General features: G+C 53.0%; 1 protein-coding gene across 1 annotated transcript in view; it reads left to right on the top strand.

Annotated features, from left to right (window-relative positions):
- SLCO2A1 (solute carrier organic anion transporter family member 2A1) overlaps window positions 1-23,475 on the top strand; it is a 78,454-nt gene extending 54,979 nt beyond the window's left edge. Inside the window, exons 4-14 of the mRNA XM_032333481.1 lie at window positions 4,837-5,064; window positions 5,958-6,056; window positions 8,125-8,261; window positions 10,015-10,093; window positions 10,634-10,798; window positions 11,836-12,025; window positions 14,049-14,214; window positions 16,550-16,713; window positions 19,974-20,038; window positions 22,586-22,709; window positions 22,874-23,475. Coding sequence (XP_032189372.1) covers window positions 4,837-5,064; window positions 5,958-6,056; window positions 8,125-8,261; window positions 10,015-10,093; window positions 10,634-10,798; window positions 11,836-12,025; window positions 14,049-14,214; window positions 16,550-16,713; window positions 19,974-20,038; window positions 22,586-22,709; window positions 22,874-22,994 — 1,538 coding nt within the window. The 3' untranslated portion in view covers window positions 22,995-23,475. The remainder of the gene's footprint in view (window positions 1-4,836; window positions 5,065-5,957; window positions 6,057-8,124; window positions 8,262-10,014; window positions 10,094-10,633; window positions 10,799-11,835; window positions 12,026-14,048; window positions 14,215-16,549; window positions 16,714-19,973; window positions 20,039-22,585; window positions 22,710-22,873) is intronic.
- The last annotated feature ends 563 nt before the right edge of the window (window positions 23,476-24,038 follow it).

Raw genomic sequence — 24,038 nt, 5'->3', positions numbered from 1 at the left:
TTCTCTTATGGATTGCTTCTGAGGCTTGGATTTTGCCTCACTTGACCCTACGCATCTGCAAACCATGCCCCCTTCTGAACACGGAGGTATGCGTGGCTTTCAAGGAACATGACTTGAAGGAGAACTCACTGCTGCCCTTCTGTTCCCTGGAAGAACTCTCTTTCCTCTACCAGAATGATGAGCATGACTAGTCAGAGGAAAGCCCCATTTGCCATGGACTTCCTATGTTGCTTGTTCCTTCCAGGGTCCTCTCTTAGACCCAGATTCAGATCTCTGTGCAGAGACCTTCTATACCCTTGTCAGCCCCCCAGCTGGCCTCAGCCTGGCTGCCCCTGGAATGTAAGTCCTTGAACAATGGAATGGCTAGACTTTGCTCTGCCCAGATTTACCCTGTCTCTGTAGATCCCACTCTGGGGAAATAGACCTTCCTGCCACAGAGTCTCCTATCTTTCCAAACCCACTGAGGGGTCCAGAAATTAGAACTGAAACTCTGATTTTAAATTGTGGAATGAGTCAGAGGGTTGACTCACGTGCAGCTGGGGTGGTGCTGGGGTAGCTGGAGGAGGAGAGAGGTCCCAGCCTGTTTCTAGTTAGCATTTCACAGCCCTGTGAAAACTGGCACAGCCAGACTTCTGGTGTCTTGTGGGAAAAGAATGTGCTCTGATGAACTTAAGCCTTCCAGAAGTCGGCCTCAGGGAAGATGAGAAACAGACTGACATCCCTCTGATGAACAGACTCCCCTCCCTCCCATTCTCAGGGCTCTCCAAGATGGAGGCAAGGGACCTTGGGTGGGCAGGCAGCCCCTGGAGTCTGTGGTGGCTGGAATAGGCAGGCATTTCTCTGACCTCACCACAGGATTTGACATGGTGGGAAGGTCAGAACTAGCAACATCAGAAGAGGAGGGTGATATGCTTCCATAAGTCAATGGAGAGTATCTGGGTTCAGAGCCTTGCTGGAATGCTTGAAAAATGGGGGGAAGTGGCTCTGTTCCCTTCACATGGGCCTGAGCTCCTAAAGGAAGCTGAGAAATCCACTCCAGGGAGGAGAGGGGTGGAGTGGACCAAAGAAAGTTGAGTCCCCCCACCCATCACCAGTTTTGCCAAGGTCTTCCAACACAAGGTCTTTTCCTCCCCTTTCTTCTAGCCCTTGGGCTCACCAATCCCTGTCCCCTAGATTTTTTAAGAGAAGAGCCTAAGGGTCTAAATTCTAGACAACTCCACTCTGACCAGAGGAAGCCGGCCATAGCCCCCCACTGCCAGAGTCCCAGGCAGGAGTTCTTGGAAGTCCACACTGTGCCTGTTTCTGGTATAAACACCTGTGCTCACATCAAGGCAGGGGTGGCAAGTCCTAGCCATGGCCCTCTGCTCTTCCTGGCTCTGGGGCTCCCTGCCCCCAGGACAGCCAGACATGGCTTCCCTGTGGGCAGCGCTCCTGGGGAATGAAGCCTGCTCTTTTGCAGGTGAATTTTGCATGAGTCACAGCCTGGGCCAGGGTGGATTTGGCCCCATTCAGGGCTGGCATAAGGAAAAGACAGTTGATTAGGAGATCTTGAATCAATTCAGAATGTGGAAGAGCCAAAGAGGAATTCCACACACTTGGGTGTTGGGGCCAGTGGCCTATATTTTAAAGTACACGTTTTAATAAAGGCAGTTCCTGACACAGAGTGTGACATTCTAAAAGATAATGACAGCCCATGACCCCCAGAGAGTTTTGCCTCCTGGACGTTTCATCAGGTGGAATTTCCTGAGGATTTCTGTGGTGCTGGCGGATGCTGCAGTGTGCCATGTGAAGGCTGAATAAGCCAGTCGACATTTTTATGATCTTCAGTGACCATACATGTCCCACAGAAAATGATGTTGCCCTTCAAGCTGGCAACAGTGTTCTCATAAATGTGCGTATAGTAAAATAGTAAGAATCAGAGAGATCGAGGACTAGAACTCTTAAAAGAAAACACGTATTTTCCAGGCCTTCGTTTGTTACACGCTCCCGCAGCCAGCCTGGCCTTGTGTGTCTCACACGCACGCCTCTGGGCTGTGCATCCGGTCTGCACGTCCGCAGAGCCGGCCAGCCCTCGCTGTCCTGTGTGCAATGCACGGCCTCACCTATTTTACCACCAAAATAGCTCTTCTGGGGGTCAATTCCACTCTCTACACATGGGCCTTGCAAACGGGTCTAATGCCTCCAATATGTTCGTTGCACCGCTCCCATCAGGATCTTGACCCTTCTGTGACACAGTCACAGACCCTTGACCCTTCTTGACACAGTCCGTGCCCTTTCCCAGCACCCACAGGCGTCCAGGAGTGGCCGTGACTCACCCTGCTTCTACTTGAGGGCAGCTCATACCGAGCCACAGTTTGTGCCATGGAACGTGTCACCCTTATCTCTGAGCCCCTCCACATTGCTGTTCCCCAGTCCTCCTGAGGCTGATCTTCATCTACTCCCATTGCTTCTTCTTAGCTCAGGGCCACTTTCTCCAGGAATCTTTTCCTACACCCTCTCCCAGCGACACTGGGTTTGCGCTTCTCCCACCTACTCCCTGTCCTCTGCCGACTCAGTGTGGAGCAGGCTACGTCATTATTTATTGTGGTAATATATATGTATATATAACATAACATTTGCCATTCTAACTCTTTTGACGTGTAAAGTTCAATGGCATTAACACATTCGCACTGTTGTACAACCATCAACACCATCCATCTCCAGAACTTTTCATCTTTCCCAACTGAAGCTGTACCACTAACTCCCGATTCCCCCACCTGCCCAGCCCCCTGATAACCACCATTCTACTTTCCGTCTCTGTGAATTTGCCTATTTGCATTTCTTCGTATGAGTAGAATCTGTGATGTTTGTACTTTTGTGTCTGGCTTGTTTCAGTTAGCATAATGTCTTCAGGGTTCTTCCATTTTCTACAGAGCGTGTCAGAATTCCCTTCCTTTTTAAGGCTCAGTAGTATTCTATTATATGTATCTATCACATTTTGTTTACCCTTTCATTTGTTGATGGACGTTGGATTGTTTCCACCTTTTGGCTCTTGTGAATAACCCTGCTGTGAGCACTGGTGTACAAGTATCTGTTAAGTCCTGCTTTAAATTTTTCTGGGTATATACCCAGAAGTATAAATGCTGAATCACATGGTAGTTGTATTTAAAGTTTTGGGAGGAACTGCTGTACTGTTTTCCATAGTGGCCGCACCATTTTCCATTCCTTCCAGCAATGTACAAACTTTTCCCCCATCTTATATGAACAACTCTTGATGTTTCCTATTTGTTTTTGCTGTTGTTGTTGTTGTTGTTTTTGATAATGACCATCCTGATGGGCGTGAGAGGGTATCTTGTTGTGGTTTGGATTGGACCAGGCGACACTGTGGTTGCTTCTTCAGTGAGCTGTGTAGCGCAGTGGGCCGAGGCGTTTATAAAGGCAGCACCTGTGCCTGTCTCGGTCACCTCCTTGTCCCCCACCCCAGCAGAGTGCCTGTCCACAGTCACTATTCCCAAATGACTGACCAACTGAGGATAGACGAAATTTGGCCCAGGACTTTTTCTAGGACTCAGCATCCAAACTTTCTCCCAGTCTGGATGACCCTGACAAGAAGACATCTCATCTTGCCCTTCCTTGCTGTTCCTGGAACAGGCCTCCTGTTCAGTGGGAGAGCTCTGTAGGCCCCAGCAGTTTTCAAATGTATCCTATGAAACAAATACCAGTGTAGAAGGGGTAAGGGTTGGGCCAGGCTGGACGGAGCGTGCGTGCCTGGGGGATGGAGAGAATCCCCTCATCCTGGGGGATGAGGAGGGCAGGCCCGCCCACCCCACCATCCAGGGCAGGCTGGGGCAGAGTGGAGCAAGAGGGGCAGATCCAGTCTGCAGCGCTCGAATTTCCTCTCTGTGGGGCTTTGAGGCCCACGTAGATCATACCCTCTCTAGGAGTATTCCAGTGAGAATTAAATGGGATTATGTTAGTGTGAAAAGAACAAAACTAGAGCAAGATCAGGGATGTCAGTGGTGTCCATTGGCTTGGACAAGGTAAGAGAAGAAGGAATCTTATGCAAGGGAGCCCTCAAGAGCTTGCGAGGCCTTGGAGAAGTGCTGATTGGCTAGTGTGGGCCAAGTTAAAAACAGCCACATGGAAGTGACAGTCCAGCCAGGCCCGGTGCCCGCAGCCACAAACCGCATGGTGCTCGCGACATGATGGGAATCTCTGGGAGCCTCACAGAAGGGTGTCAAGGTGCAGCTTGGCTCCTGTGGGTGCAGCCTCAGCTCCCCATTTGTAATAGGAGGGCTTGAACTAGACGGTCTCAAGTCCTTTCCAACTCCCCGTGATGTAGGATCCTTCGTTGCTGCCCACTTTCTGTAAGAACATCAAATGCCTTTGTGTGACACACTGCCAAGCTTATCCAGGAGTCAGGCTCCGAGGGTCCTGACACAGGAGGGATGCATCCCAGGTAGGGCTGACACTGTCTTCTGTGAGACAGAATGGCCTTTGTCCTGCTAAAGAGAGCCACACCCTGGGAACCCCAAGCCTGAGGCTGAGCACAGGGCGCTTCAGGCCAGCAAGCCTGGGTTTTGATCCTGGATCCCCCTTTTTCAACAGAGTGACCCTTTCCTCCAGGAATGACGGTTTCAGTCTCCATGCTCAGCTCCCCACCTGTACCCATAGAGGACAGCCATGGGTGGAAGATTCCTCTCCCACCCAAGAACGGCTGCTCCCAGAACAGGAAGGCCACACTCTGACCTCTGTGTCTACAGTCACTTCCCAAAGGCCTGAGAGGAAAGGCAGGTTTGGAGACCTGCTGGTGGAACCAGAAGACCAAGTGGTGACTAGCACGCCCTCTCATTGCAGGGAACAGCAGCCACTTCCAAGCCGAGCTCTGTCAGAAGCACTGGAAGGATCAGCCCCCCAGCAAGTGCCATAGCACCACCCAGGACTCCCGGAAGGAGACCAGCAGCATGTGGGGTCTCATGGTGGTGGCCCAGCTGCTGGCAGGCATTGGGACGGTGCCCATTCAACCGTTCGGAATCTCCTATGTGGACGATTTCTCTGAGCCCAACAACTCACCCCTGTACATCTGTGAGTCACAGGCTTGCGGAAGCTGCAGGGAGGGGGCCTAGTCTTGAAGTGGCACTTGCTGAGGCACTAAGGGGCTGAATGGAGGTCAGACCCTTGTTGCCCCACAACACAGCAGAGGAGTGCCGAGGTTTTGGGGGCGTGCAGACAGATCTGGTTGCAAGGCCAGCTCTGTTACCTACCAACTGTGATCCTGGGCAGGTGGCTGGCCCCCAGAGCCCCAGGGACCTCACCTGCAAAACAGGGCTAATAGTATCTGTGCCCTGGGCAGCCATGGCATTAAATATGCAATGTATGTAACCCCGTAGCCCCACACCGGGCACTGGGGAGCTCCTTTACCAGCTCCTGGAACTGCTGCTGTCCAATCCTTTCGGCACAGACTGGGGTACCTGCATCTTCCCAAACCATCCACTTAGGGACCAGACGGCCTCAAGGAAGGACAAACAAGGCACATAACAAATGATCATCTATTGCTGCCATCCTTACCTTAGAACAAACCTCGCTGAGCATTCTCGAGGCCTATGCCCCATACTAGACAGAGCACACACACTGGCTCAGTAGCCCCATAGCTGCTGCTGGGGCCCCCAGCATTGTACTTGTGGGGAGTTTGGGCCACCAGCATGCCCAGCAGGAATCACTAAATGCTGGGGAGGCTTTCCCTCCTGGCGAGTGGGTCTCTCTGGCAGCTGGCTGCAAGAGAAGCAACTTTGGTTCTGCACATCTCAGGATCTTGAGTGATCCTGGCCTTGTCTATGGGAAATGCCCTGGGTGTGGACTTGTGAGGGCCAGAGGACAGACGGGGTGACAGCTCAGGAATCTCTCAGCTAGGGGGCAAACCTGGGGCTGACCCACTCCCTCAAGCTCCCTCAGCCTCCTTTTCCTACTCTCCCCTCCAGCCATCTTATTTGCCATCTCTGTTTTCGGACCGGCTTTCGGGTACCTGCTGGGCTCCGTCATGCTACAGATCTTCGTGGACTACGGCAGAGTGGACACAGGTGAGTGTAGGCAAGGATGCCCAGTCTACTGCTGGTTCCATGAAACAACCTCCCCAAGCCCCAGCCAGACAGGGCAGAAAATAAAGCTTTAAATCCACATGCTTGGGCCTCTTCCTGCCCTCACTCAGTCACCCCTGCCGAGCCTCAGACAGCCGGGACCGGGCCTCATGCTGCCTCTTGCACAGGTCCCTGTCTGTCCTTAGGAAGTCTGAAGCAGGAAACCTTGAGACTTGGGGCAGGGCCTCAGCAGTTGCCACCATAGCTGCCTATCTTGGTGGTGGTATTAAAAATAGTTTTATAGTCCTTGGATTCTAAGATGGTCTTTGATTATTTAAAAAAAAAAGATTTAATAAGAGCTCTTTTGAGGATAAAAAAGAGGCACTACATAAAATATAGACATGGAATGCGATTCACATCATGTGGGACTCCATGGGCACTGGCAGTAAATGGGCTGTGTCTAATCCTTCTTCTGCCTCTCACCAGCTGAGTGATCGTGAGCAAGTTTCTACATCTTTCTGTGCCTCAGTTTCCTCATCTGTAAAATGGGCCTAATGGTAATACAATAGAGTCGTTGTCAGGATTAGAACATGCCTGATCTATATGAAGAGGTTTACAGGAATGAGCTCTTATACTTCACAAAATGGTACGGACGAAATCACTGTGTATCTTAGAATGAGGAGGACATAGGCTCTATAGGCCAGGTAACCCCTCACGGGGGCAGCCCCCCAGGGAATCCTGCAAGAGCTCATGGCCTTTGTAAGCTCTGATGCCAGCCCACCTCTCAGAGGGCAGGGAGAGCCAGCCTCACAGAGGGGCAGGTGAAGTGCTTTGGAAGCTCCAAGACAGGAGACAGGGCTCCTGCCTGAGGCATTCAGGGAGGGCGTCCCAGGCCGCTGACAGCTGCATTGAGCCCCATCGGGGGCAGGGGATGGGGGAGGATTTCTGCCTTCCAGATGGAGAAGAATATTTGGACAAGGCCAAGAGAGGGAACCTGCGTGGAGTGTGGGGGTGATAGAGAAAGCTCCCTCCCACCAGCCGGAAGATGTGGCTAGAAGGCAGGTCTGAGCCAGACTTGCAGGAATGATACTCCCACCAGTTCCTGGCACGCAGATTGGAGCCTTCCCATCACACAAAGAATTTGGACAGGCATTAGAGCCATTGTGCTGCCGGAGTCCAAAACTGCTGCTCCTGGGGGCCATCAGACCACGATGTCTTCCTTGAGGTGTCCCCTGCCTTTACTTCACATGACAGGGAAAAGCTGGGGGGAGCTTTCTGCCTCAGGGTCAAGCCATCTTTGCCCTTTCACTGGTACTTTCACTGGCACTTGATTCCTGCCTGTTAGTTGCCCAAAGAGACTCGAAGCTGAGCTCCCAGTACCAGGGACAGTGCCCAGTGATGCCTGGCATTGTTTGGATGAGGGCCATTCTGCTATCATCTCCCTCCCTCCATGCCTACGTAGTTTCTTTACAGAGAGACACAATGGCAGACTTGGCAGCTGCAGGTGGGAGACGTTGCTGGAAGTATCTCCTTTGGAAGCTCAGCAACCCAATCTGATGACGGTTGTTCCCTCAGGCTCCAAAGGACTATGGGTCTTCCTTTCTTAGGGATCAATAAAATTGGGAGGCAGTAGCATTCAGTGGTTAAGAGTGCAGGTTTGGACATCAGGGAGACATGGGTTTAAAATTAACCAAGGAGATCATACTTACCAGCCTTGACCTTGGACCAAGACAAAGCTAACATCTCTGATCCTCAGTTTTCTGATTGGTTGGAGGTAGGTGGATGGAGCCGCCTTCACTATTATTCCTACCAAGGGTTGGGAATAAAATAAAGTGAGTTCAAGTTTTTTCTGATTCCTTCGGCCTGGGGATTCTCTGATTCTGGCTGTCATGCTCTGCAAACCAGCTGGCCTGGAGAGGGCCATTCAAGTTGTCTTGAATCAGACTCTAGCCCATGGCTTACCTCTTCTTCATCATGGGAAGAAAGTCCTCCTGATCAGAGGCCCTCTTTCCAGCAAAATGAGATCCCACATTCATCCAGAAAACAATTGTTCCCTTTGCTGTCTTTCCAGCTGTCATTAACCTGAGCCCCGGAGACCCCCGGTGGATTGGAGCCTGGTGGCTGGGCCTGCTCATCTCCTCAGGCTCCTTGGTTCTCACCTCTTTCCCCTTTTTTTTCTTTCCTCGAACAATGCTCAGGGAAGCAGAGGTAAGGTTCTGAGAGCCCATGACTCTGCCTATTAGAGTTCAAGAAAGGGAGGTGTGGGAAAAAATGAATTGAGAAGCTTCCACAAGTGAAGCAAGTTCTGGGTGAAATCTAGAGAAGTTATAAGGTGCAGGACTCCTCAGAGGCTTGGAGAAGTAAGAGTGCTGGTGAATTTCCAAGAGATGGTCTTCCCCAGCCTTCCCTTACTGCATCAGCATCTCAGACATCTGGAGGGTTCCAGGGAACACAGTTTGGGAAACAACAAGTTCACAGTTAAGAGTCAGGAAAAGCTGAATATATGACCTGGCACAGTTGGCCCATCATGTGTGAACCCGCAGGACTGACTCGGAAGGAGACCCTTGGAGCTGAAGAGCGTGAGGGTGGGCTGAGAGCGAGCCAACTGTGGGCAGAGGGACCTTCGGTGTGTCTACCGGCCCAGTCTGCTGGGAAGGAAGTCAGAAAAGGATGAGAAGGGAAAATAGAGACTAGAAGTGTCAATGGGGCCTTGATGTTAGGCATAGGGTATGATCCCATAAGGTTTGGGGGTGCTGCAGTGACTGGGTGACCATGCAGGGGACACCATGGCAGCTGGGTCAAGGTTGGGGAGTCAGGAAGGAGGGAAGGCTGGCCATCTGAAGAGGCCTGTGTAGACATGTGGGATGGGGCTGAGCACAAGGGCGGGGGTTGCCGGGCAGCCAAGGCAAGGGCAGGGGCGACATTCTTGGAGAGGGTGCCGAGGACTCAGCAATGGGCAGATTGGAGGAGAAGGGGGCCGAAGTTAGCATCAAGGTTTTGAGCCACAGCCAGAGCTCAACATTTGGCAGTGAGGTGTGTGAGATCTAGGCGGAGCAGCAGGAAGAGGGGCAGGGGTGGGAGGGCCTCCGCTTGGCTTGGGGAAGAATTTCAGAGGTTGTCAGTGCATCGTGGTGGTTTGGGGGTCAGGCATGCCTGAGTCTGGGTCCAGAAGCTGAGTGATCTTGGGCAAGTTCCCTTGTTTCTAAGTTTCCTCTAACATACTGGAGATAGAGCACCTGTCTCAGCCGAGGCTATGATGAGAGCTGATATATGTGGAAGCCTGGGCGTGGTGCCCAGTGTGGAGTAGGCACTCGGTGCGTGGGGACTCCCATGCCTGGTGGTGGGTTCTCCCAGGGAGCTCTAATGGTGTCAGAGCTCGGGAGCCTTGCACACCGTGGGTAGGGGTTCAAAGCTGCTGCTGATGAGTTCACAAAAGATAGGCAAGCTCACTGAGGTGGTATGGGTAGAAAGTGTGGGCCAGGGTCCAGGATGGAGCCTTGAGCAGGACTCAGCTTTGGGCCCAGAAGGAAGCAGAGACTCTATAGAAGAGACAGTAAGAAAGAGCTGGAAACAGAGGTCATTCTAGACCAGTGTATCCCAGAAGCCTGCGGCCCCTGGAATCTGAGGATGGGGAAGAGGTATAACCATGACAGACAGACAAGGGGTGAGATCTGATCGGACATCAGGCAAGGGAAAGTTAGACACGAATAACATGCCTAGAGGAGTCTCCGGAGGCTTTGGCACGGACATGTCCTGGCCGGCAGCCAAAGCACGGGGCCCATGGACATGCAGGTGGCATTTGCTTGGAGAGATCATTCTCTACGCGCCCTCCCACACACCTGGGGATGCTCAGTGCTGCCGTCTCTGAGCCAGTGAGACCAGACCAGAAGGAGCAAGGGCACAGGGAAGGGGCACTACAGGAAACCTGGGCCTTAATATTCTCCCCCTTCGCTGCCCGCAGAGGTCTCCTGCCATAGAGGATGAAGCAAGGAAGATGGACGATGCCAAGCCAAGAAGTTCCCTGATGGATTTCATTAAACGTAACCAACGGACCCCACAAAGCCCTGGGGCGGGGTGGGGGACTGCTGGCTTGCGTTGAGGGTTGGGGGTGCCCCAGCTCGTGTGGTGTGGTGTGTGGTAAGTGGCAGTAAGAGCAGGTGGTCCCATCTCTCAGGAGGGGTTCTGCCAGGGGTCCTGGTGCCTGCTTCTGTGCAGGTTCCAAGAGACTCAGATGTAAGCAGAGTCGGCCCCGCCTCCCGGCCCCAGGCCCCGTGTTCTCTCCCCTCCTTTCACACAGAGGTGGCTGTCATGTGGGGAGGAGTTTCCTGGTGTTAGCTCTATTTCTAGCCAGGCTTTGCCTGGTATCTTCTAGGCACACCCTCACTTTACTTAGCCTGTGAGCATGTTGAGTGGGAGTTGGGCAGCTGTGTGCCCCCGGCCACTGAACTTCTTGGTGCCTTAGATCTGCCCTGAGGAAGACAGGAGGGCTGCCTAGAGGAGGAGGAAGGGCAGTGACTAGTCCCAAGGTAGCCCTGTGATGACTGCCATGAGGGCCCGGCCCTGACAGTGTCTGTTTGCAGGCTTCCCCCGTATCTTCCTGAAGCTGCTGATGAACCCACTCTTCATGCTGGTGGTCCTGGCCCAGTGCACCTTCTCCTCCGTCATCGCAGGCCTCTCCACATTCCTCAACAAGTTCCTAGAGAAGCAGTATGGCGCCTCCGCGGCCTATGCCAACTTCCTCATCGGTGAGTCCTGGAGGGTGGGGGTGCTACAGGAGCTGGGGGACCCTGCCTGGGCCCTGCCTCCGGGAGCAGCTGGACCCTCCTCCACCCATCCAGGGAGGGGCGAGGTCAGACCGGACACAGACAAGAGCCAGAGGAAAGAATTTTAAGGACATTTTTCCTGGTTAGCCATCTAGAATGTTCTTGGCAGATCTCTGGGGCCCCCATCATTCCAGGCAGGGATGGGTGGAGGCCAGGGTCTGCCTTCCTCCCCATCAGAGGGACTGGAAGTCTGACAGCCTCCCAAAGGCCCTGACATCACCAGGGGCAAAAGAGGAAAGAGAGAAGCTAGAATTTGAGGTTAGGCAAAATGCCTTGCGGTTTTTTTCCCTTCTTCACCAAGGAACTGAATACGTTCACCTGGGTAAGGAGTATGCGGCCCGGTGATTCTCCACCCTGGCTGCACTTTGGGATCTCATGGACAAATTTAAAAAAATACAGATGGCCAGGCTTCATGCTCAGTCCCTGAAAGCAGAGTCTCTGCGTGGGGCCCAGCATTGGTGTTTTGTGCAGCTGAGGTTGAGAAGTACTGACGTGGTCCCACTAAGCACCAAAGTGAACTACTGAGCCCCGTCTACAGGTGAGCCTGGCCATGTGGATGTGGCAAGGTGGTCAAGGCCTTGGCCGTGACCTCATCCCTTTAGCCTTCAGTTACCAGCTAGCACATTAGACAGGGGCACCACCATGTGACCCATGTGGTCACAGTGAGAATGCAATGAGGGGCCAGGTAATGAAAGGTGCTTAATAAATGCACCGTCAACTCACCTCCCTCTGGCTGCAAGGACTCACTTGTTTCTTCATTCTTTGCATAAGCAGGGCAATGTGCTAGATGTGCCTGGCAAATAGTAAGTGCTCATTTAATGTCAGCTAGTACCATTGCAATTGGATGTATCAAATGTTCCTTCAGGGAGCCATGCCCCTTATCCAAAGTTCAGCCCAGTGTCTTGGTCCTGCCCCCACTCCCAGTCCTGTGCACCCAGACCGCTTCTCTTATTCTGTAGGTGCTGTGAACCTTCCTGCTGCAGCACTGGGAATGCTGTTTGGAGGAATCCTCATGAAGCGTTTTGTTTTCTCTCTGCAAACCATTCCCCGCGTGGCTGCCACCATCATCACCATCTCCATGGTCCTCTGCGCCCCGCTCTTCTTCATGGGATGCTCCACCCCCACTGTCGAGGGTGTCTATCCCCCCAGGTAAGAGGAACGAGAGGTGAGAAGATCCCCTTTGTTGAGGCCAGAGCCTGGATCTGGCTGCCATCGTCTTCCTTTCTGTTTCTTCAACTCTCTGTTCTCCTTTTCATTCTTTGATCTAACCGTTTATGTGGCAACGTAGAAAATGAGGTCTTGAATCGTATGCTCAGTCCTGAGAAGAAATCAGAGGGTTCTCGTGGGCCACCAGCCGTGGGGATCAGGGCTCTGTTTTTTTAAGGAGCACCAAAAACTAATTAGTTTGGTTTCAGGGTGAATCTGTAGGGCTGCGAGCCTCAGGAACCAGGAAATAAGCTATGTTTAGCATCCGCTCTGTGCCGGCTACAATTACAAAGTCTTCTTGAGCTGCTGCAGAAAGATGAGAGACGGGGACTTGAAAAGATCTGGGAAAGAACAATGAAAGCAATGGCCGAAACCAAAGATTAGGGCAGGTGAGGAAGAGGGCAGGTACAGTATACCTGTCAGATGGCATAAAGCAACCTGGCCCCAAGTTTGAAGTCTGGCTTCACGTTCAGCAAGAGCTTTAGGGGCCTGTGAGGGGAGGGTGCTGAGCAAGGAGCGTGTACTTTCTCCCAGGTGCCCCTTCCCACCACCTTTTCTTTTAGGTCTTGCCTAATGAGATTGCAACACTTGGAGAAACTGCCTTTCAGTGCTCGTGTTTTCTCTTTTTCTTTGAGACACCCTCTTTTTTCTTTGGTGGGTAAAGGAGAGGAGGGGTATGAGGGAAGGGAGGATTGCTCAGGGCAAACCTCTACCCGGTTTGTATTGTTCTGCAAGCTGACTAGGGACTGAAAGAAACTGAGAAGACTTTGAGCTTTCGGGTGGTTCTCACTAGGAGCCTTTTTATTATTTCAAAGATTTATTGACACAGGGGCCCCTGGGTGGCTCAGCCAGTGAAGCATCTGCCTTCAGCTCAGGCCATGATCCCAGGGTCCTGGGATCAAGCCCTGCATTGGTCTCCCTGCTCAGCGGGAAGCCTGCTTCTCCCTTCGCCCCTCCCCCTGCTTCTGCTCCCTCTCTCAAATAAATAAATGAAATCTTTTTTAAAGATTAAAATTTTTTTTAAAAAGATTTCATTTATTTATTTGTGGGAGAGCAAGCAGGGGGAAGGGGAAAGGAGATGGAGAAGGAATCTCTTTGCTGAGCGCAGAGCCCAACCCTAGACCCTGAGATCATGACCTGAGCTGAAATCACGAGTCAGATGCCTGACTGACTGAGCCACCCAGGCATACCCTCAACCCTGCGGGGAGTTTTTAGCACAGGGCTTTGTCCTCAGACTGGGGTGAGTTCTAGCACAGTGCTTTGTAGCTGGTGACAGTTACTTTTCTAATCTTCAGTGTTCTCATCATGAAAGGAGTATGATTAATTGTCGGATTGCCATGGTGGCAGCATGAAAAGTCTTGGGCACTGTGCCTGGCACATAAGAGATACCCCGTTAATGTTAACCATCAGCAGTGTATTCTTTCAGCAGAGCCCTGATCTGTGATTTGTCAGCCTATCCCAACTCCCCCCCCCCACCAGAGGAAATAATCATGAATGTCAGATGTGGAGGAATGGTGGGAATGGTGAGATCAGCTGGTGAAACCCCCTGGATTGTAGTGCAGGGGGAATGCAGGGACCAGGGGCCCCAGTCTTCCCTCACCCCCAAGTCCAGGTGGAAGAAGAGTGAAGGGAAGTATTGCCTGTGACTTTGGTGTAGCATCTGCCATCTCTTTCATTGGAGTCCTGGTTGGTTGGTTGGTTGGTTGTCTTAATGCCCCTCTGTGGTGTGGGGTTTGCTGACCACGTCCTCCTGGCAGCAGTTGGTGATGCCATGAGCACTGACCAACCCGTCAATTCACCATTGGCTCCAATAGGCATAATTCAGATCCCAGGGTGGCGCTGGCCCGAGATAAACAGAGACACACAGGCACACTAACCAGGCGGGGAGCTCACACTGGGCTGGCATGGGGAGGTTTTTCTTTTGGTCTTGCTTTGTTTGATTCCCCATTTCCTGTTTTGCTGGCAGGACATCAAGTTCTATACATCTGCAGTTTCCCTCCTGCCACAGGCACTGCTCGTGCCCAGATTCCATCTTCCACCCAGTGTGCGGAGACAACGGAGTTGAGTACCTCTCACCGTGCCACGCTGGCTGCACTGGCATCAACATCAGCTCCGTGACCTCCAAGCAGCTGGTAAGGGCAGGAGAGGCCCCATGGGGGTCTCTGTGCTCAGCGCAGGCCCTCGCAGACTGCTCCTCAGCACCAGGATGGGCAGAATGCCACCCAAGCCACACTCGTTCCCAGCCTCATGGCCTCTGCGCCACACCCACCCTCTCTCCACCTCCCCTTCCCTAAGGTCATGACCAGATGCCTACATCCCAAAGTCAATTAAAGATTGGCCGATGTTCAAAAAAATTCACATTCTTGAGGCCCAACAATGCTCAGAGCAGAAATGAGCCAAGCACTCCTTCAGCTGACGCCTTTGAGTCACATCCTGACGGATCCTAAGGGGCAATGCTGGGTCCTGCATCCTGGCTGTGTGGGAAGCCACAAGAACAGGCCCAGAGGAATTGAGAGCAGGGGGTCTTCTATGATCAGAAGTGCGATCTAGGGCATTTGGTCGAACCTCTCAGCCCTGACTTGTATATAACCTTACAACTGGTCTGAAGTCATGCAACTACTTGGGGGCAGATGTGAGACTAGAACCCAGGACCCTGCCTCAGTCTGGGGCACATCTGTTCAATGTCATGGAACTCCTAGCCACCAGACTTGACTTATGCAGGCTACGTTCACTGGGTCCACAAGGTGAGGTTCTACCAGCCCTCTGAGGGCTAAGGCTCCTGGCTTCTAAGGGTCATCCAGAAGCAAATCAAGTTGAGACACATATTCATTTATTCAACAAATACTCAGTGACCAGCCAGCACAGCCACAAGTGTGAGGTCTCAGTGGTGAACCCATCAGACAAGGTCCCCACTCTCTTTGAGTTTTCATTCTAGCAAATAAATGTACAAGGTAATCTTAGAATGTAACCCATGCTGCGGAGAGACTTAATGACTAGCCTCTCTAGTTGCTGGAGGCCTCCCTGAGGAGGTGGCATTAGAACTGAACAACCTGAAGAAGAAAACCCTAGGAAGGCTTGGAAGTGAAGCCTTCCAGGTAAAGGAATGGCAAGTGCAGGGCCCAAGGACATGACAGAGACAGGCACAGGAGAAAGCTGAGAAGGCCAGGGTTGGCGCTGAGAGCCATGCCACACCCAGGCCAAGGCTGGGCAGGCTGGGCCTAGGAGCTGTATGTGCCTTTTGCTGAGAGCAGTGGGAAGTCTGTGCAGTTCTTCTAGAAATGCCCGAAGGAGAAGAACATGCCTCATTCCCTTAAGCCCGTATGGAGGCCATGGACAAGGCTGGCTGCCACTTTAGCATCCTCCTCCAAGAGGACTGGGCAGGGCTGTTCTCACAGCCACCTTCATGGGCAGAGGGAGGACAAAGAGTGCAAACAAGATGGTCTCTCCATTGTCTTCTAGTCAGAGGAGTCTGTGGTGGCTTCTGTGGTTTTCTTATCTTTATTTACTTACGTCTGACTCATCTACTTCCAGAAGTTACCTTGACAGGTTTCCAAAAACAGCACAAATCCATTCTCAAGAAAAGACAGTAGATTATAAACAGAAAAAAATGTATGTTAAAAAAAAAACGCAGACTGGAGAGAAATAACAGCTGTATTGTATATGACTTATTTCTGAGCTTCCCAGCAGCCAAAATAAAGAGGGTGCATAGTTTCTGCCATCTGCCGGAAAGAAGCTTGCTAGCTGGTTAATTCTAGTCCTAGCCTTGTAACTGCTGGGACATTGAAATGGTCATAGGCTAGTCCATCAGATGCTGTGAGAAGAAAGGTGAACACCACCTGACGTGGGCAGTGGCCCCCAAAGCCAGTTGTATGAGAGTGCTGAACCGTATGAACTGTATGAACAGACCAGAGCCAGGGACTCTTTCCCTAGAGTCCTTCATGGCTAGGAGCTCCTCTCAGGCAGGAAGCTCTGGCAAAGGCCTGACTGATGGAGAGCTCAGTGGATTCTGCTGGGTTCCCACTGATGTTTCTTGTTTATACCGTTCTTGTTTTCCCTGTAAGAAGCATACAGACAGCAAAAACTAGCACCCATAAAACTACAGTGGCTGGGCACAGGGCAGCCCCACCATGGAGAGAGCCCTCCCCTCTCCACCCCAGTCCCCTGCTGGGTAGGCCCTGCCTGGCCATGGGATCCCACCTGTCCCGGTAGGGGTGGAATTGGGGAGGGGCCCCGCCCATGCTGCATGACCAGTTTCCTTGAAGACAGTTTTGATGGCCCAAACAGCCGTCAGAGGTGGCATCTGTGGGGCACCTCGGAAACCTCACCGGGTCTGCTCTCCGGCCTCCACATGCATCATCGCCCAGCTCCCCAGACCCAGGGCACTCTCTGGCTGGAGCTGGTGCCAGCCTTTGAAGTGTGTGGCTGCGTGATGATGACAGCAGATCTCCCCTCCCTCTCCTTTCCAAGACGTATCTGAACTGCAGCTGTGTGACCGGGGCGTCCGCTTCAGCCAAGACGGGATCGTGCCCCATCCCCTGTGCCCACTTCCTGCTCCCAGCCATCTTCCTCATCTCCTTCGTGGCCCTCATAGCCTGCATCTCTCACAACCCTCTCTACATGATGGTTCTGCGGTGAGTGCTCCTCTCCTTCCCCCATGCTGCCTGCCCTGCCTGCCGGCTTCTGTCTCTCCTCTTTTCCTGCCACCAACAGAGATCCCATCCCCAGGAGGGCAGAGCCACAAAGGGCTGAGCCTTGAGGAAGCCAGGCTGCCTGGCTCCACACTGTGGACATACCTGAAGATTCACTTATGTTTAAATCTGAAAGAACTAAGAGGAAGGAAGAGAATTCAGGTAGATGCACAAAATCAAGATGAAACAAACAAACAAACAAAAAAAATGTGGAAAGTTCCAGAGACAGAATGAGGGCTTTGAGAAAGGATGAAAATAAGAAAAGCCCAGTGTGCTAGGAGCCAGGACCAAGTTCTCAGGTCAGAAGAGAGAGGCTGGCCAAGGTGGGAGGGGAGAGCAGAGGTGTCCCATTACGTGGCGGTGGCGGTGGAATGCCTCTGAGCTTTTGAGAGCGAATTGACCCTTCCTTCACCTCACCCTCTGCCAAAGAGAAAACAACATTTCAACCAAGTTCACCTAACCCACCCCTGCCTGCCTTTTTTCTGTCCTCACCTTCCTTGAGAGCAGAGAGGAAAAAACACAGGACCTGGACGTCCAGTGCTAGGGTCAAAGACCCAGCTCAGCCGTGCACTGGTTGGATGTCCTGGGATGTTGCCGACCTCACTGAGTCTCAGTTTCCCTCATTTATGAAAAGAGGCTCGTGATATTGACCACAAGGGACTGGTGTCAGGATTATCTGATAAATTGCTTTGTAAATATAAGGTACTCTATGTATTGGTTAATTATCACTGTTAACCAAATTCTAAGAATTATTAACAGCTAGCTAGGTGCCAATGGCCTATTTTTCCCAAAAGGCTAGGAGATGAAGAACAGAAGCAGCCATCTGTCAGGGCCTAGGATTTTACCCTGTTGACAAGTTAGCTTGCAAACTACCAAGCTCCTGTTCTTGTTACTATTTCGAGAATGCAGGCGGGAGATAGGAGACTCGTGGTTCCAAGACAAAGGTCTGTTACTCCCAGGTGCATGCAAAGGGCAGGAACCTTGCATCATTCATCCTTGTACCCCACATCCCACGGGGTGACCCGGAGGTCCCAGGTGTATGCTTCCCACACAGTGAGCTCCTGTCATGGTAAGGAACACGGAGCTTGGGAAAGCCACCACCTACGTAGACCAAGCCTGCTCTTGGTCTACTGTAAGGTTTTACCCCATGCCTCCGGGTGGCTTACTGCAACCACAAGCCTGAGAAGTGGCCCAGGAAAAGAGCAGTCAGAATTTTGTGTTCCTAGCACATTCCACAGGAGCAGGTGAGGCTGCTCAGAGTCCCAGCATGTTGCCCTTCCCAACACCATCAGTACCCTCTTTCTGTCCCTCCCCACTGTGCATTCCAAGCACCAGTGCTTTCATCCAAGACCTGGAGTGGGGTTACTTCTTGCACCTGGGCCAGATGGGCCATGATGGACCCTGTAACCCCAAGAAATATCATGAGTGGCCATGACGAGGAGAGGGAACAGGATAAGGACATTTCACAGGGAAGTTCCTGAGCAGCAGGTAAGGGGCAGTCCCTGTCAGTCGGCCTCCCAGAGGGCTCCATCAAGCATCAGGGCTAGGGAAGCTGTGGAGGAAGAGCATCCTTTCAACCACAGGACGGGCTTTCCTAGAAAACCTCTCTCTTCTAAGTCTGATCTGGAGCTGGAACGAAATGGAAGAGGCCCCAGGATCCCCAAATGGTTTAAAGATAGATCCCACTGACAAAGATGAGAGGATGGATGCTATTTAGTGTGAAGAAGGTGAGGCTTAAAGAGGACCGTGTAGGTGACCCAAGTGTTATTTGTACCCTGGCCCCTAACCAGGTGTGGAAATACAGGCTGGGAGAAATTTGGGAGGAGACAGTGGGCCAAATGCCAGAGTTAGTTCACAGCCAATGAGGGCAAACACCAGAAGGGGCTCAAGCCATTCATCAGAAGCCAAACTGAGGTACCCAAGCCACGTTCAGTCCAGAATCTAGGAGAGTCTGCTCAGGGACAATGACCAGGACTATTATGAACTTGGGCCACTGGAGGAAACTGTGGGCATAAAGGGAGTGTCCACTAGATTGAGATTTGAGGCACCTTTCATGGGTGGGGGGGTCCCAAATGGGTGCCTCAAGCCCGTGAGTATTTGTTTCACTGGGCCATCCTTCAGAGGACCTGGAAGAGGGCCCTTTTCCGTGTTGCTAGCAGGAGTGTGGGGCCAGAACAAAATGTGTGCAGAGACCTGAACATTACTTCTGAGTTCCCTTCCTTGATGTCCCTTCTGCCCCAAAAGCCCTTCCCCCATGGCACCCACCCCACAGGAGTGTGGGTGTTCAGAGCACAAGAAGCCTGGTGCCTCTGCAGGCCACCTCCTGGCTCCCCACCTTGTGGATGGGGTTTCCCTCTCTGCCCCCTGCCCAGCTGGGATGGCAGGGCCTGGCAATACCACTGCCAGATAGCTTCCCTGTCTCTCTTTGAATCTCCTTCCTCAGCTGAACACTTGTCCTCTCTTGAGGGAAGAAGGGTAGGGGCAAGACCAGCTCTTTCATTTGCAGGACCCAGTACAAATTGAAAATGAGAGGCTCCCGGTTCCAAAATTATTAAGAATTTCAATAGAGCCACAGCAGAACATTAAATCCAGCCTGGGGCCTTTCTGAGGACAGGGCCCTGGGAGGCAGCACAGGCCACACGCCCACAAAGCTGGCCCTAGGTAAAGGATTTTTTCAGTTGCACACAGAAGCCTAGGGCCCAGGAGCCTTCATTACACTTTCATCGGGGCTTTATTGCTATTCACACTCCACGGGAGTTGTTCAGACCTGCTGCTGTGAACACACCCTTTCCCATCCTTCTCTCCATTCCCAGCCTCTTCTGCCCTCTGCCTTTTGAAGGCGGCAGGGGCAACCCTAAAAACCACAAGACCAGAGGCTCTCAAATTTGACTGTGCAACAGAATCTCCTGAAGGGCTTCCTAAGGCACAGATGGCTGGGCACCACCCCAGGGGGACCTGATTCTTAGGTCTAAGGTAGGGCCTGAGAATCTGCATTCCTAATGAGTTCCCAGAGGCTCATGCTACTGGCGCGGCGACTACGCTTTGAGAACCACCAATTCCAACAGGAGCACTCGGCCATGGTGAACCCAGCCAGCCAGGTGGCTGTCGGGCCATTGGCTGACTCTGCGGCAGGCTGCCCCTGACCGAGCCAAGGCACAGCCCCGAGTCCTCTGGCTCCTGACTCTTCCTATCTTCCTTTTCAGTGTGGTGAACCAGGATGAAAAGTCATTTGCCATTGGGGTACAGTTCTTGCTGATGCGCCTGCTGGGTAAGTGTCTGAGATGCCCCCTCCTTCCTGAAGAGGGGCTCCAGGGCATGGGGGGGACGGGGCTGCAAGGGTCAGGCGCGGGGGAAACCCTGTCTCTTCTCTGCTGTAAGGAGAGGCAGTGCATCATCAACACGTCAGCAAAGGCCAAGACCCTATGTGGGCGGTTTCCCCGTTACTTGAGGTTAGGAAAGATTCCATCTAAGGCATTAATTCCAAACAAAACTATGCAAGAAAAATGAAAAGTGGACACAGCTGAGGATACCTAATAAAGAATTGAACGCAGGTATTTTTTTCATCTTTCTCCAAGAACTGGCTGTAGGAACAAACCCCTGCATTCTTGTCCAGCCAGAATAGCAGTTGAGCCCGGCCCTGGCTTCCCTCCCACTTTACAGAACTCACTCCTCCTGCCTCTATTCAGCCAGTGTTTCCCAGTGTGAGGCCCTCTGCCGGCAAACCCAGTCTACACTCAAGCTGCCCAGAGACCTCTGTGAAACAGAGCCCTGCCTGGGGGAGCTGGGAACACCTGGCCCTCTCCCTGGGGGCATGGCTGGGGAGGTGGCTCATGTGTGCCCCTCGCCCACCCTCTCCCGGAGGCTCAGGCTGGACCATGCCTTCGCGACCCATCCATGCCAGGGCGCGCAGACCCTTGCAGGGCCTGGTAAGCCAAGTAAAGGGACCACGTGGAACAGAGTATTGATTCAGGATCCGGCGGGTGCACACAGCAGCGGGGAGCATGGCAGCCGCCTGGGAAGGTCTTCAGTCACTGTTAGAGGGTCCTGGCTGGCCTCCAGTGCTGCCCTGCAGAGCCCACTGTGCCTTATTATCCGGGAGCCAGGCTGCACTTGGCCCTCCAGCATCTTCCCTGATGGTTCTGGGCTGTGTTGATGTCCCTCCTGGGACCTGCTGAGCCAGAACCTTTGCAGGGCCGTCTCCCATTGAGGTTGGGTGGGGCATACAGATGATGATTAAACCAGTCTTTTCCACGGGATTTCTCAGCCTTGGGCTCCTGGCTGCCCTCATGCCAGCACCGCCCCTTCAGAGCCTGCTGCTTGGGCCTGTATTACCAGCGTGGAGGACACAGGGCAGCGGGCTCTGCCATGTCCTGGTGGCTGAGCTATGGCCATCTTCACGGCTCCTTCTTACCACACAGCACTCATGTGTAACTCACTCTGAGACCTGTGCTGGGAAGGAAGCCCCGCGTTGCACCCAGCGCAGCCCATGGCCCGGATGGGCCCTGAAGAGCTTCTCCCAGCCACCTGGGAAACAACCACTGTCCCACCACTCACGGCACCTGCCGCCTTTTTTTGTCCCTTGAGCTCAGACAACTCGATATGGGATCACAGTTAGAAAATCCAGGCCGGAGGTCTTCCATTCATCACCCAAGAACGCAATCGCACTCTGGGGTAGAAGGCAGGATTTCCCATGGATAAAACCCAGCAAGTTTAAAATTACCCACCAGGACTTGGCCAGTAATGTTTCTGGACTTTGTTTACTACGTAGGAATTTTTTATTACTATTACTTTTTTATTACTATTATTTTATTATATTATATTATTACTATTATTTTACTACTGTTATTTACTATGTTGGTGGACAATCCCCATGGCCAGTTTCCATGCCCTGCTTAGCCGGAGACTCTGAAGTGAGCAGGGTCTGAGTAGAGAGGCTGGTTCTCAAACGTTCCCACTTATGGCTGGAGCCACAGGCAGATCTCCTCTTTCATTCCTCCTGAAGCAGCTTCTCTCAGGATCCTCCACAGGGTTGGCCCGGCTGTTCTGAGCGCAGTAGTTCAGGGTGTGGATCCTGGACAAATTCCTCCCTAGTCCAGTGACTGCCTAGATCCGTAGCTAACAATACAGGGGTCATTCTGAATACTTAACAGCAGGAAGGCCTCTAGAGTTTCTGCTAGATCGGGTCTCACCATTCAACTGTGGGGAAGTTCAGGGGGCTGGGGGAGAGACTCTGAGCAGCCAGGGTGTCCGGGGTCTTCCAGGGGCATTGTCTAAGGCAGCAGGCAGCCTGGTGTCCTGGAAGAGCATGGGCATCGAGGAAACAAGGGTTCAAAGTTCAGCTTTGACCCTCTTGGTTCTGAGAGTGTGAGCTAGCCATGCCCACCTTCCTCCTCCTTAGAATGAGGGCACCCACCCACCTCCAGGCCCTGTCAGGACATGAGGAGTCATTGCCCTCCAGAGACCCCTGCCGCACTGTGGAAGTCAGCATCTCTCCACCTGAGGCCAATCCAGTGTGAGAACCGTGTTGTCTGTCTGAGCTGGCAGCTAGGTGACCTCTGTGACTCACTGCCCTGAAAGGATGGCTCAGGTCTCTTTTCTCTCCTAAGCCTCTAAGGAAAGAGAAATTCAGTCTTCCCAGAAAGCTGTTTGGCTGTGCAAAGGCACTACAGTTCCCAGGGGTGGGGCGGAGCCACTCTCATTCATGGGAACCATGCAGGGGTCCTGGGGGCAAGGACGGCCCCCTACCCTGCCAGGCACCTCCACCTGCAGCTCTACGTAACCTGTGCTTTCTGAACTCTCTTCCCGTGGACACCAGCCTGGCTGCCCTCTCCAGCCCTCTACGGCCTCACCATCGACCACTCGTGCATCCGGTGGAGCTCACAGTGCTCAGGGAGGCGTGGGGCCTGTGCGTACTATGACAACGATACTCTCCGAGACAGGTGAGGGCCCCCCATGCCCCCATGGCCCGGGTGGTAATGGATCCTTCCCTAAATGGTGACAGCGTAGTCCCTGGGCCGCTGCCCTTCCTGATGGCCCTGACCCTGGGACATGGGCCGCGGAGCTGCTGCACCCCCTCACCAGTTCGTCTCCTCCTGCCCCCCAGGTACCTGGGCCTGCAGGTGGGCTACAAGGCACTGGGTGTGCTGCTGCTCTTGTTCATCAGCTGGCGGGTAAAGAAGAACAAGGAGTACAACGTGCAGGAGAAGGCTGCGGGCCTCATCTGACCCTTGACCCCCAGCCCAGCCACTGCCTGCTCCAGAAAGTGGACCCTGCCCCTCCACAACTATCTGTATTTACTAATGTTAACATATCGTTTCCGTTTTTTTTTTAAATAAGAGAAAACCCCAGTCACCATTTGCCCTCTCTGCCTCCCCTCCACCCCTCTCCGCTGCCAGGATTCCTCGGGTCCACTGTGTACCTGGGCTGGATGGGCACTGGACCGGAGGGCCAGGCCTTCTCAGTTCCCTGGGAGGCAGCCCTGTGCCCAGGATCTCCTCGGTGCTGGATCTCCCAGCAAGGATGCAGCCCCTGCCCCCCACCCCAGCATTGTGGGGAAGGCTTGGTTTCCTAAGTGGAGAGAGCAAAGCATTATCTCCCCAGAGCGAAAGGGAGAGGGCTGGGTTATGGTTAACAGCCAGAGGCAGGCTAGGGGAGGGAGGGGCTTGGCTGTAACCCCCTTTGTGTCTTGGTTCAGCATAACCCAGCGGGGACTGGCCTCCTTCCCCTCAGATCTTTGCTTCCTGCCCCACAACGCCATTTTGGAAGCTGCCATGTTGGGGAGTACGGCCAGCCGATCCCCTCTCAGGTACCACACACTCAGGTACCAGAGCAGAGACCAAGGTACCCCGAGGGTGGGTCACCCACATGCTGTTCCTCTTAACTAGATCCTTCTGTGCTAAGAAAGCCACACCATGGTGAAGACCCAAGGAGGGCTGTGAAGTGGTCAGTTGCTCAACCTCCCCCACCCTCTATGTGAGGACGAGACTGCTCAACTCAGAGTGACGGGAAGACCCTTCCTGAGTTTCCTTGGGAGCGGATGAGGTGGCCGCTCATGGGCTTCCCTGCTGGACCTCACTCTGTGTGCCGAAGAGTAAAGACAGGCAGTCCGAGATGTCAGCAGAGCAGGCCGTGAAGCTTGGGGTGGGGGGGTGTGTCAAGGGCTGCCGAGCTGGATGGTGAGTCCGTGAAACAGAAGCCAGGGTGGTCGGCTTCTCTGACTCCAGACACGCCTGTGTTCATCAGTGTGTTCTCAGCCTCTCCTCACTGCC

This window comes from Mustela erminea, chromosome 1 (genome assembly GCF_009829155.1).
Source record: "Mustela erminea isolate mMusErm1 chromosome 1, mMusErm1.Pri, whole genome shotgun sequence".
Lineage (NCBI taxonomy): Eukaryota > Metazoa > Chordata > Mammalia > Carnivora > Mustelidae > Mustela > Mustela erminea.
Note: the sequence above shows the minus strand (reverse complement) of the source record. Positions and strands in the feature narration are given on the sequence as shown.